This window comes from Pelodiscus sinensis, chromosome 27 (assembly GCF_049634645.1).
Source record: "Pelodiscus sinensis isolate JC-2024 chromosome 27, ASM4963464v1, whole genome shotgun sequence".
NCBI classification, from domain to species: domain Eukaryota; kingdom Metazoa; phylum Chordata; order Testudines; family Trionychidae; genus Pelodiscus; species Pelodiscus sinensis.
This window is the reverse complement of record NC_134737.1, coordinates 14,451,070-14,465,237: the sequence shown is the minus strand read 5'-3', so window position 1 is coordinate 14,465,237 and position 14,168 is coordinate 14,451,070. Positions and strand designations below refer to the sequence as shown.

The 14,168-nt window shown below is 44.7% G+C and overlaps 1 protein-coding gene across 6 annotated transcripts in view; it reads right to left on the bottom strand.

The window, feature by feature from the left end:
* Positions 1–882: 882 nt before the first annotated feature.
* Positions 883–14,168, bottom strand: part of LOC102460658 (cryptochrome-1) — a 31,301-nt gene continuing 18,015 nt past the window's right edge. For 3 of the 6 annotated variants that reach the window (XM_075909947.1, XM_075909946.1, XM_075909949.1), the window contains 4 exons: positions 12,788–12,928; positions 11,890–12,041; positions 10,028–10,125; positions 9,391–9,655 (listed from right to left, as the gene is read on the bottom strand). In XM_075909947.1, coding sequence (XP_075766062.1) covers positions 9,423–9,655; positions 10,028–10,125; positions 11,890–12,041; positions 12,788–12,928 — 624 coding nt within the window. In that variant the 3' untranslated portion in view covers positions 9,391–9,422. The other 3 variants (XM_075909948.1, XM_075909950.1, XM_075909951.1) reach the window with 3 other exon arrangements.

Genomic DNA, 14,168 nt, shown 5'->3' with positions numbered 1-14,168 from the left:
AGCGTCTACACTGGCATGTGCTTTTGCGCAAGAGCATGCAGGCCAGTGTAGACGCTCTCTTGCGCAAGAAAGCTCTGATGGCCATTTTAACCATCGGGCTTTCCTGCACAAGAAATTCATGTTGCCTGTCTACACTGGCCTCTTACGCAAGAACAGTTGCACAAGAGGGCTTTATTCCTGAGCGGGAGCATCAGAGTTCATGTGCAAGAAGCCCTGATTTTATACATTAGAACGTCAGTTTACTTGTGCAAGAACACGTGGCCAGTGTAGACGTGCGCAAAAACTTGCTGCCTGAGCAGCCACTTTGGTGGCTTCTAGGTCCCCTGGCAACCACTGTGTCTGACGAAGAGCTGTGGGACTGATTGTCATCCACATTCCATTTCTCCCAGCAGCTTCCTGTAGGCTTTGAACAGCAGAGGAGACAGGACTGATCCCCTTCTGGTCTGTGGAGCTCTGTGACTTTATTCCATCCTGCCAAGTCCTACAGATGTGCCAGCAATGCCTTGTCATGAGCCGTATCAAAGGCCATTGGATAATCCAGTATTATCACCAGAAATATCTGGCCTCTCTCCACAGGCCCATTGATTATCATGATTGTGCCATTTCCATACTAAATTCATGGCCTCTTTGAGATGAAGGAACCTGGAGATGCCAGATTACTACTGGAGTTGCCCTTCCCACCAGTCCTTCAACGAGCTGTTCCAAAGACACAGGCAGACACCATGCATTGCAAATTGCTTTGTGGACTCATCTTTGCATAAGTCATAAACTTCAAAAACAACAAAAATCTAGTTAAAAACAAACCACCAGCCCCCTCCCCAAATAAAACCCTACACCAGTGGGCTACTCGACTTTTCTTTGAAATTGCACAAACGTAATATGTCAACTTAAAGTGACTTTTTACTTGCATTACATTTAAAAAAAAAATCACTGCCCTATATTTTTGCAGGAGCTTACTGCTGCTATAGAAAACTGTGCTGCAGTCCCAGTTTCACAAAGCACATGCCTAATTTTAAGTGCATAAACAGTCATATTGAAACCAATGGGACTGCACAGATGCTTAACGTTTCCACATGCACATTAGTACACATTGCTGAACTGAGGACTGCGAGGCCACAGGTAGCTTTGGCACATACAACCAAGTGCAGTTTTAGGGTTTGTCTACACAGAGCAGTGACGTGGACTCTGGGACTGTGATTTTTTTAAGGACACGTTAATTGGTCTGTGTAGAACCCGCTGGTGCGCACTCCAATTTCCCAAGTGCACTCCACGGTAGTACAAATCATTTGTCCAGCACAAACAGTAACTGTTTACATGATTTCTCCAACAAGAGTCTGAATCTTCTTTTTGCCATTCTACAGATCTTGGTAATTCCTTAAGAACCTATGTCTGTTCTCTGTTCCTGGCACGTTTACCTTTCTTTGGATTTTCTTCAGAGAGTTCATGTTTTAGTCCCATTTCCATTGGATCATCCATGTCATCTAGGGAGGGGGAGAAAAAGGAAAAGCATAAAACCACTGCAGTTTTGTGGGTAGAGAAATGGACGGGAACTCAGGAGATCTAGGTTTTATTTCCAGCTCTGCCACTGACTTGCTAGTGGACCTTGGCCAAGTCACTTCCCCACAACTCCCAACATTTCGAGTAGCTAAGAGGGACACAGCGATTTGGCCCATCACCCTTCTGTGGATGGATACTGAGGGGCGAAGTGGGAGCCTGTGCTCGCGGGGACCTGGCTTTTAAGCAGGCTCCTTGCTAGCATTGGCTCCTTGGGAGCTGCCTGTCCCTCTACACCCTGTGCGTCTGTCTCTGATCAGAAGCAGCAGTGTGAGGGAGGGGGGGACGGGGATGGGGGGACGTAGGCAGGAGCTGGTACGCATGAGGAGCCAGCTTTTAGGAACTTTTATGTCTCTGTTCCAATTATTCATTCGTTGTTTATATTTCACCAGCTGTCTTACAGCTTTGTGCACCTCCAAACTAGGTGCAGTCTCAGGTGTGCTGTGTAAGATCTTCAACATTTGATTCCCTTTGACATATATTTCTTTCTTGAGTCCTGATTTTTCAATCAAATCTCAAAAAGTTGAGCAAATATTGTGCTTTAAAGTCCCTGATCCTATATATCAATTTGACCAAGCAGACTCCCATGCTCATATACAACTCTACTAAAAGGAGTACCCCGAGTAGTTTCCCAGATACTTTTTGTGGTTGAGATTTCTTTATCTAGTATCTCATTCAGAGCATGAGCACCACATTTACTTACATCAAGTGCATTTCCCATACAATATTTTACATCAGATCCTCAAATGATGTCAATCGAGCGAGCTCTATTTCAAAGGAGCTATGCAGATTTACATCAGCTGAGCATCTTTCACTGAATCTTATTAGTTAAGCGTGGTATATTCCGATCTATGAATGGAAATAGCACAATCACTTAGTTATAGTATTAAGACAAATTATTAGGAAGAAAAAATTGAGGCTTCAGTCACAGGAAGGGATTCAAATAATTTGATTAAGAATGTTCACTTTCTATTTCTTACATCTGAATGATGCCGGGCACAAAACATTTCAGAAGATCTCTCAGACGTGCCTACATAATGTCTGTGCTGACTCCCTTTGTTTTATTATACATGGAGCCACATAGCTAGTGTTATAAGACAGAAACTCCACTCGACTCTGTCAAAGGCTTTTCTATAAGAATCTCTTTTTCATAACTTTCTCAAAAGAGTTTCCCCTAGGCTAAAATCTTCACCCTGGGTTAGCTCAAAGGTGATTTACCACACTGAATCAGATCCATGCTATGTGTAGTCCTGTATCCCACCTGCTGTCATACTAGATCAATTCAATGAAACAGTATCTAGTACAATGTTTGACAGGATTTGGGGGCTGACCAATATTTGTGGGGCACAGAGCTCAGCTCGAAGGGGGCACATCAGAAGGCAAATGGCAGATCTTCTGTCCTCCTCACTTGTTGAAGTTGCATAAATGGTTGCCAAGCTTTTTCTAGTCTAGGGGTGGGGAACCTATGGCCCGCAGGCTGGGTCCAGCCCCCAGCTTACTTGGATCCAACCTATGGCGAGCTTCAACACCCCTCCTAGGGCTAGACTGGCAGCCCGAAACCTCCCCCCTGCTCCCTGATCAGTGAGTTTTGGCTTTTGCTTGTTGGGAGCCAAGTGAAGGAGGTGTGTTGGTTTTGTGTTTTGTTTTTTGTTCCCACTGGTGTGTGGCCCCTGACCAAAAAAACGGTTTTCCAGTAAACCTGGCATGGAAGGGAAAAGTTTTATCTAACAGCAAGATATTCTAATACCTAGATTAAATGATATTTTCAATGATCTGAAACAAAAATGCTGGACAGAGTTTTATAACTGTACAGTCAATAAAAAAACTTTTAAGTTCAGCATCTTTCACTAAAGGTTCCTTTGTTCCACTGTAGCCCTTGAAACATGCGTCTTTAAAAGCAGATGTCCTCAGCAATTCAGTTAGGTTTAACACTAACAACTGTCAAGGTCTTATTGCTATCAATATTACACATGCAGAAATAGGCATGGGTTCTAGAAGTAGTCCACTAAGTTATGATTTCAGATGAATTCAAGCAGCTATTTGGCAGTGACATTTCGTTCGGACATCATGCAGCACTTTTCACAAGATTATAACAACTATTCAACTATGTAAAAATTGAGCCCTGTGGGATTTTTATTCCATAGCCATGTCTATATCCATCTGTATCATCCAAAATCCATAATCTTAGGGAAGGCATCTGATCAGTCATACTCCTGATATTTCAGTCCAATGCCTCATGATCTCCAGGCGTGAAACTGCTGAGCTGAAATTCAAATGCAAATCTGACACCATCAAAATGGGTCTGACTAGAGATTGGGAATGTCTCGCTCATTACCATAAGTAATTTTCCATTTTAGGTACTCTCACTTTATCTACATCCACCGATTGAATAAGCTCTGATGTAACACTCCCATCTCTGTATCCCTATTATCTGCTTCTTTTGCTTTTGCTTCAAGCATCTGATGAAGTGAGTTGCAATTCATGAAAGTTTTATGCCACAATAATATGGTTAGTCTTTAAGGTGTCACCAGACTCTTCTCAGTTTTTGCTCACACAGACTAACACAGCTACCTCTGAAACCTCTCTTTAGAGTGTAATAAGCCAAAGAATTTCACTAAATCATATCTTATATATCACACTCCTTTGTTCTTCCCAAAACAAAATATCTATATCTAAATCTAGATCTAGATCTAGATCTAGGATACTTAATAGATACTCAATATCACATCTAGAAATCTGAATTGTGAACACTCAGTGTCTGCCGACTAACCGTTTCATTTTTACAGTCCTCAGCAGAAATAACCTTTTTAGTGCCAGTGCTGCCTGTTGCTCTCTTAGCCCCAGCTGGTAGCACTGCTCTGTCCAGGGTGCTGGCAGTTCTCTCAGACCTCTACACAGAGACACAGTCCTTCCTCCCTGGGCTCGTAGCAGAGAACTGCCTTCCTATGTCTTGCAGCTTCCTTTTTATATGGGATTACTTGGACCTGATTGGCTGCTCCCTCCAGCCCCTCTCTGATTGGCTACCTCTGATGCAGTTTCCCTAAGGCTGCTCTTAACCCCTTTTCTGCCAGTGAGGGGCAGCCACACCATCACAAAGCATATTGAAATGTTCACATTATTAAAAACAACTGGTATACATCTGGTATGTCAAAGATAGAGTAAGTGATTATTATAATTATTATTAAAACTATTTCTAAAGATGAGTTAACACCAGTTGGGACAAACAATACGACTGTGGCTGACAGGGCTTTTTATGATCAGCAAAGTCCTGCAAATCTGCATATATACACTTTGTACAGTCAGGTATCTGCATCTGCAGACGGTTGTTTTGTTTACCACCTTTGCAGGTCACATTTTTGGCTCTAACCATGAGGTAGGCTGCTGGTGCAAATACAGATACATAGACAAGGCAGCATGCAGATCATGGTCGGATACAAGTTAATTATACAATTGGCTGCAGATCCAAATTTTAAGCGGGGCTCTAGATAAGTTATCTGCATAATTCCAATCACACTAAAAGAGCACAAGTTAATTCATAACCAAGGCTAGCACTTGCACTGCAATCAATCACACAGAATGTGCAGTCTTTTAGCTCATCTTACCTCTTGTGAGCTGTGCTGTTCCATACTGTTCTTCTCTGACCTGTTTCATGAGCTGCAGATTACGTGCACTGGCTTCTTTGTGGTTTACCATAGGAAATGGGTAATCTTGACCTGATACAAAATACGAGCAGCCATTTCTACACATGTAATCTATTTAAACACTATCTTTTCAAATGGATTTGCACCAGAACTTGAAATATTCATGCTTTTTTATTTATTGCCCTTCAACTGACTGTCAAAGAGTATGCCCTGGAAAGCTGGGAATTAAATTTACCCTGTGCCAAGGGTCTATGCCCCACTTCATTCTGCAGTTTCTGATTGTTCTCTGAATGAGGATGAGATCATTAGATAACCAGAAATAAGATTTTAGCCTGACCCAAGAACTTCTTGATTCCAACGGGAAAGGAAGATACAGGAATATCTTGATTCTTGATATGTACATTCTGGTTCACCAATGTGAGATCATACATAACGCCAGGGTCCCACTGGTTATTAATATCATTGTGAAACTATATATGGAGATGCATCGATATACTGAAACTATGGCCTTTTCTATATTGGCAAGTTTTGTCACCAAAAAACCCTTTTAGGCAATAAAACCCAGAGGGCGTTCCCATTGCAAAGTGACAGACATCGTGACAAACACCCAGTTTTGAGGGCAAAAAACTTCCAGCTCTGCAAGGGACTTTTGTCTTTCCCTTTCTCTTTACTGTCAGCAATCATGCAGTGAGTACCACAGTAGGCTTTTTGTTGAGTTTACTGGATTCCAGCATGTTTCCCACAATGCCCGATTAGCCACTCTAGCCAGCACTTTGAACTCCACTGCTCTGCAGCCGCGTAAACAGATATGCCCCTCCCACCTGCAACCCCCCAAGAACGTTAAGATCCATTTCCTGGTGTCTGGCTCTTTGTGTAGTGGTCCTCATGGCAGCTTCTCAAGGAAACAGAGGTGATTATCATTCAAGACACTTTCCTGCTTGGAGCATCCCAGAGGTGTTGGATCTTCTCAGTGGGTGGGTTGAAGAATCACAGCAGCGAGTGTCCCGTCATGCAAGTGGCCTGAAAGTGAGCTGGAAATCCTGGGAGGGCAGGGAAGCAAAGAAGTGGCTGACGAGATGTTTTTCACATTCCCAAAATGCCTATCCATTGCGCGTTTCCACAGTGCCTAGTGACCGAAGGTGATGCCAGGAGCTGTCAGTGCTTACCCACATTGCTTTGCTCTTTCTGTCACCAAGGGAGTTAACAATGTGGTCGTGCTATGTTGACACAGGGTGGCAGTGTAGACATGATTCGTCAACTTTCTTTTTGGCGACTTATGAATGTCGACAGCACTTTCGTCACTGGGGTTTTTTGGGAACCAAACTTGCCAGTGGAGACAAGCCCTATGTTTTAAAGGCTGTATCAAGTCAGAGTTCACACACAGGTTTTCTGCCAGACAAGGGATGTTTATTCACCTGTCTCTCTTCTCAAATGTCTCATTCAGTGAGTCTCCCTCTCAGCACCTATCTAAGCTGAATGCAGATGAAAGCTTGTAAGAATTTCAAAAAGAAACAGGCAGACAGAGAAACACAGCAGAGGATTATCTAGAGATACATATCAAGGGTTCACTGGACTTCATTTGGGAAACATAAAAGACGCCCCATAATCTGACACCTAGGAAGGAAATGGGCAGTACATTTACATTCACGGAAACGGGATTTAATCAGTTAAAATGCTGCCCCGGTGACTTTAACTGTTGGGAGTGAGGTAGACATTTTTACCCAGGAGGTTAGCCTGTTAAGTTTAGTCTCTGGAAAGCATGTTACGATTTTATTTTATACAGAACTTTTTATTGCTATTATCCTTACTCACGATTCCTTCGATCTTGAATCGTTGGTAATAAAATACGTATCCTTGTTTTCACTGTCACTACAGCTCAGTGCTGTGAGATTAAGCAAGATGCCAGTCTTGAATTGGTTCGAACAAGCTCGCCTGTGCACTGTTCCTTTGGGGACAGCAGACCTGGTATTTCTGCGAGTGTTCAGTGGATAAGGGGCAACATGCTACAGGGAGATGCTCCATAGGAGCCTGGAGTGCACCTGTTGTTAACCTGCCAGGCAGAGTCAAAGGTGGCATTGCCCAAAAGAGAGGGCTTGGCTGGCTAACAGGCTGATGCTGTCAGGGAGCTGATACCCAGTTAAGCTCCCGCAAGTCTCCTTTATGCTAGAGGCAGTCCCAAGATGATTTATGGCAACTGGGGACAGAGGCTGCAGACACCTGGACCACTAATGCTCTTGGTTGTCTGGGCAGGGCATTTCTGAGATTAAGAAAGCAGCCATGACCTCCCACAGATCTCATGCTGTACTGTACTCAATGGCCTCCTGACTGGAACACAGATTGCTGGAGCAGCCAAGAAAGGCCTGGAGGCAGATGTGAGAGTTGGAAGCTCGATCCTCTGAGTTTCTTTGCTTTCAGGATCAGTTGTAGGATTCTCGGGCACAGCAGCTACAGCGTAGAGAGCTGTGTCTGGCATTATAGCCACGTCTAGCAATAAGAAAGGGGACACTTAAAATCAGAGGGAGAGTGGACAAGTAACAGCTGTTCCTTGTTGGAATCTGACATAGCTTGGACTGTTCAGTGACAGATGCTTTGGACTGTGGCTTTCTTACTCAGACTTGGGATGTAATAGTGTAGTCAATTAACCGATTATCCGATAAGCAAAACCTAATAGGTTAATGCTATAGACTACACGCGTTTCCCTCCCCGCCCACCCCGGACAGGAGCTGCTGCCTCTGTATCAGAGGCAGCAGCACAGGGCGACAGGCGGCTGGTCTGCAAGGGGAGCTGGTTTTTAAATTTGCTTTCCTTATGGACCAGCTCCCGCCTGGCACCTTGCATGGAGTGGCCAGGGACTCCTCGGGAGTGGAGCCAGAGTGCACTGGCTGCCAGCCCCGCCCCCCGGGGCTATAGAATAGTTGACTAACTGATAAGAATTCATGAGGTTACTCGACTATTCAATTAACATCCCTAACTCAGACACCAAGAGAGCATGCTACTGGCACAACCACAACAGGCTTGCTTCTCTTCCATCTTGCTGAGGGCATTCTGTGGCCCCTATTTCCATAGCATCTTAGTACTTCACGTGCTGTAATGTTGGAACCTGCCCAACACCCCTTGGAGGTCAGGAAATTCCATTTTGCCCATAGTTCAAAGACAGAATCCACAGAAAGGCTAAATGAGTTCCCTAAGGTCACATAGGAAACCTGTAGAGGAGCATGGACTTGAACCAAGTTGTCCCATGTTATAGACTACTGCCCTAACCACTCGGTTACCCTTCTTTGTTCCTCAAATACAAACACACAGCAAAATCCTGCTACAAACGGCACTAGGACTTCAGGGTCTGCAGTCTCTTAATAGAAGATGGTCAAAATAAAGACATTTACCATTGTGTCTGAAAACCAGAAAGTCAATCTCAGCAAATTTTCACTTGGGTAAAACCATTACAAACCCCCAGAACCTTCCAGCCCCACCCTTTTTACCCATTGTGATGACACCACAGGGTGGTGTATGGAAGCATACTGAGAGGCAGGATGGCTTAGTGCAGGGCTACTCAACACACGGCCCATAGGTCACATGCAGCCTGCAGCCTGTTTGATGGCGGCCTACTGGTGGGAGCCAAAACAAACAAGTAGTGAATATAATGGACTTCTGTTGATCTGCATTTTAGTAGTTAAATTCCTGGACTCTCATTGGTCATTAAAAGTGCTGTCATATGGGTGGAAATTGGGTAAATGTTGCATTTTATTAATATCAGCAGAACTGACTTAAATGGGGCTTGCATGTTGTGTAGTCTTGCCTTAATCTTTGTATTTATGCCCGTCAGTGTGAAATAAACTGTTTGCATATATTTGCATGTATATGCAACCACACTCAGGGTACGTCTAGACTACATGGCTCCATCGACGGAGCCATGTAGATATGTTGTTTTGGAAAAGGGAAATGAAGCTGCGATTTAAATGATCGTGGCTTCATTTACATTTACATGGCTGCCGCGCTGAGCCGACAAACAGCTGATCAGCTGTTTGTCGGCTCATGCGCTAGTCTGGACGTTCCCCCTGTCGACATCAAAGCCCTTTGTCGGCAGCCCCAGTAAACCTCATTCCACGAGGAATAACGGGGCTGCCGACAAAGGGCTGTTTGTCGGCTCAGCGCGGCAGTCATGTAAATGTAAATGAAGCCGCGATCATTTAAATCGCGGCTTCATTTCCCTTTGCCTACAACCCTAATCTACATGCCTCTGCCGACAGAGGCATGTAGTCTAGACACAGCCTTAGGTTGTGGCCCTTGGCATGTGCTGTGAGGATCACTGTGGCTCCAAGGGCTTCCAAAGTTGAGTAGCCTTGGCTTGGTGGTTAGGGTGTTAGCCTGGGACTTGGGAGCAGTAGACTCAGTGCGCAACTCCACCCCATTCCTCCTGTGTGAGCTTGGGTCCTTTGTCTTTCTGGGCCTCAGCGTCCGATCTGTAAAATGGGATAACAGCACATTTCTACCTCTCAGCAGTGGAGGAGGATATATTCACGTGGTGAGGTGTTTAGATACTATGGCGATGAGGGGCCATATGAATACGTCTGAGAGATGAACAACCTGAGGGGCTGCCTTAGGTTTGACACACCAGACAACATTAAGACACAGAGGACCCTGAAGTCATATTGCAGGTTATAATAATGTGTCATCTTTATCTGAGAGCTGAAACAACCAAATATATTGGGCTAATCCATTTTAGAACATAAAGGCCAAATCCTTGTTCCAAATGGTATGTTTTCATCTCAAGCAAATGCTTATTTCACACAACCATATCAGTAACAAAATTCTTAACATCGCCTCAGAATTACCTATAATACAGCCTGCCTGCTTCTGTGCCTCTTCTGGTGCTGTCCAAGGCTCGTAGATGTACTTGGAAGGAAAATTTGTAAGCACTGGGAGGTATTTTCTGAAAAAAAAATACATAATTAATATGTACATTCTGTAGGCAAATATTTGAGTATTTCTATGCAGAACACACACGAGTCCCAAGCAACTATGTTGATATTTCAGCATGTGCCTCTTGGATGTATTTGTTCGGGACAGATCTAACTGAATTGGCCAGCAGGAGGTAGCAAAGGGAAAAGGACTGGATAAATTCAAGGAGGGATAGATCCATCAATGGCTATTAGCCAGAATGGGCAGGGATGGTGTCCCTAGCTTCTGTGTGTCAGAAGCTGGGAATATGCAACAGGGGATGGATCACTTAATGGTTCCCTGGTCTGTTCATTCCCTCTGGGGCACTGGCCATTGTTGGATTTTTGGGCTTGGCTGTAAACAACAGATTGAGAAATGTGTCTGGGATGGATGCTAGAGGCATGAAGGTAAGTGTAGCGGCTGGTAGGTTTCTGGTATAAAGTGGTGGAAATGTGTCCGTCATGTAATTGTACTGCAGTGTCAAGGACGTGGAACTCTTGTGTGGACTGATCAAGGCTGAGGTTCATCCAGGATCCCACCCCTGGAATCAGCCCCGGTACCATCTCCGCTCACATATCTATACAAGCAATTTCATCCCTGGGCCCAACCACATCAGCGATTACATCAGAGGCTCATTTAACTGCACATCCATTAATGTGATCTATGCCATCAAATGCCAGCAATGTCCCACTGCCATGCATATTGGCCAGACTGGACAGTTTATATGGGAAAGAATGAATGGACGCAAATCAGATATCCGAAAAGGCAACACACAGAAACCTGTCGGAGAACACTTTAACCTGCCCGGGGTCTCATTAATGGATCTCCAAGTCACCGTATTGTTTCAGGCCAATTCCACAAGTTAAATACACAGGGAAGGATTGGAACTTAACTTCATTTACAAGTTTGATTCTTATCACAGAGGAATGAATAAGGATATTGGCTGGCTGGCACACTATCTTCCACATCCTAAGGACTTAACCAACCAACCAACCAATGGGTGCTTATAAAGGTGCAAATTGTTTTTATCAGCCTCTTCTAACTTGAACAATCCAATTCACTATTTTTTTCTCTCCCCCCAACTCCATCCCGCATGCTTTCCCTTATTTAGTTTTGGATCTGGACCTCTAATACTCCAGTCATCTGAAGAAGTGGGTTGTACCCATGAAAGCTCTTGATACCATCTACATGTTTTGTTAGTCTTTTAGGTGCCGCTAGACTATTAGTTGAGCAATATCTTTATCAGCAAAAATGAGATACTAATGATCTAAGGGCTTTTCACCAGAGCTCTCAAAGTGTTTTAGAAAAGCAGTCAGGATCATGATCCCCATTTTACAGATTTATAGCTGAAGAGAGGGGACAGTGACTTGCCCAAATCAGCCAGTGGCACAGGCAGGAATAGAACCCATCTCCCCTGAGTCCTAGTGCAGGCTTCTGGTAGAACACACACACGGACAGGACCAGAAATCATGGCAGGGACTGATAAACTATTGCATTAGAGAGGAAGGCTGACCCAGTGGTTAGGAGACACATGCTCAATTTCCTGCCCTGCCACAGACTGCCTGTGTGACCTGGGACAAGTCCCTTAGTTGCTCTGTACCCCATCCGGAAAACAGGGTTACAGCTCTGCCTTACCCCACTGGACTGCAGGACAACGATAGCTAAGACTGCAACGTACTCAGATGCTGCAGTAACAGGAGCCAGATCGGTCCCTAGAAATAGTTAAAAAGGGTTGTTGTGTTGTGTGTCTTCTTACCGGATATACTGCCCTTCTGGATCTGTGCGTTTGCCAAAGCGGACAGGACAGAAAATGCGTGTGTACTGATGGAAGAAAGCACTGGCTGACAGCCACATCCAGTTTCCGGCATTGATGCTGTAATCTGCATCTAACAGCATCTCTTCAAACACCTGTATTTCATGATAAATTAAAGAGAGAAAACACATCTTGGGGGTGGGGAACACTTATATGGCAAGGAAATAAAGAATGCAGGTCTGTGAAATAAAGGGCAAAGGCTGTTAAAGAGACACTGAAAAAGAGAGCTATCCCTTTAAGAGCAGGGGAGACTGGGAACTATTTGGGGTATATTACCAGAAGGAAGTCATTCTGGGCAGGCTATGATGAAAGAAGACCTGTAGGAACCTAGAACCTGGTTAGGAGGCATAGATAGGGACTGTCTATGACACATTTGTGACTATGTATTTGTCTTGTGGTTAGTAAGCTGAAATTTGGATTTTTATACCTGTAGAGTCAGGATTCAGGAGACCTGGGTTCTATTCTTGGCTCTGCTATTGGCCTGTGGCGTTCAGCCAGTCACTTCTCTTCGTGCTTCTATTTTCCCTCCCAGTCTTTGTCTGGTTGTTTAGATTATTTGCTCTGCGAGGCAAGAACTGCCTCTTACGATGGATGTATTGGTACAACATCCAGCACAACAGAGCCCGTATCTCAACCGGGGCTTCTGAGCACTACTCCGTTAAAAATAATAGGATGCTTCTCACATGACCTGACCACAGGGTCACGGCATAATAAAACTGCCATGGAAGGGTCCTTCCTGCCCTACAGTTCTAGGATTGTTCAAATCCTCCATTTCACAGGGGCTTCTTCAAAGTACCTTGCAGTAACAAGCCAATGAGCAAAGAAAGAAAAGATGGCGAACCTTCATGCCCTCTTCCCAGCTGATCCAGAGGTCTCCTCGAGTCAGGAAGCAGGCAACAGCATGGCGAGCAAGGTGGTGAATCCAACCTTCCCGATGAAGCTGCGTCATGATAGCATCAATCCACGGAAAGCCCGTCTGTGCCTAGAACACCCAGAAGAGTTCAGTCCTCCTGCTCACTGTGCACAGTGCTTCATTCCTCTTTCACCTCCCACAATTGCTTCTTCTCTCCTGTCTTTTCTTTATACACAGAGGCCAGTCACTTTGTCAGAGGCTCAAGCACTATGGGCCCAATGTGCAACCCTTGTTCACAAAGGACAGTGATCTAGGCACTGCGGAATGAGAGTCTAGGACAATGGGCAAGGGAATGAGAATGACGTTAGAGCCTAGTGCAGTGTTTCTTGAACTTTTTAAGACCGAGGAACACCAAACAATAATTTTTTTTATGGGAAACGCTGAGGATTTTTTTGTTAAGGAAAAGAAAAAAAAAAGGAGGCCTGCCCCTTTAAGGGCAGCCATTCCCAAGGGAAAAGTTGTTGACCAAAAATAAATAAATAAATAAAACGCAGTTTGCCCTTTTCTCAGCAATGCAGGCATTGCCCTTTTAAGGGCAGCCATTTTGAACTCTGTTCTCTGCGGCACACCCGTGTGCTACGGAACTCACTTTAAGAAACACTGGCCTAGTGCTTAGGGCATTCACCTAGTAGGGATGTAAACTCCCAATTAATCACTTTATCAGTTAAACATTATGTTTAATTGGTTAATCGCTTAATTGGGATCCTGCAGGTGGGGAGCTGCTGCAGCCCAGCGGGACCCGCTGTGAACAGGGAGCTGCTCCGGCCCAGCTGGACTGCCGGTTCGTCAGTTACTGGTAAGCATCACCTAGTAAGAGTGATGCTTACTGGTTAACTGGTTACATCCCTATCACCTAGGACGTGGGAGATCCAAGTTCCTGTACGTGATCCAATGACCATTCAAAATAGAACAGCTTCAAAAAGAGGGAATGTCTACACTACCACTCTAGTTCGAACTAGGGTGGTTAATGTAGGCAACCGGAGTTGCAAATGAAGCCCGGGATTGGAATTTCCCGGGCTTCATTTGCATAAAGCCGGGTGCCGCCATTTTTAAATGTCTGCTAGTGCGGACTCCGTGCTGCGCGGCTACATGCGGCACGGACTAGGTAGTTCGGAATAGGTTTCCTAGTCCGACCTACCGTTACTTGGGCATTTGCATGTATTGTAGAAGACACATGCCCAAATCCCTTCTCCCCATCAGGCAGTGTGGGGGAATTGAACCAGGATCTCTGACATCCCAAAAGAACACTCCAACCACTACACCAGAAGTTACAGGGAGCAGGTGGCCTTCTCGCCAAAACGTTTTTTGA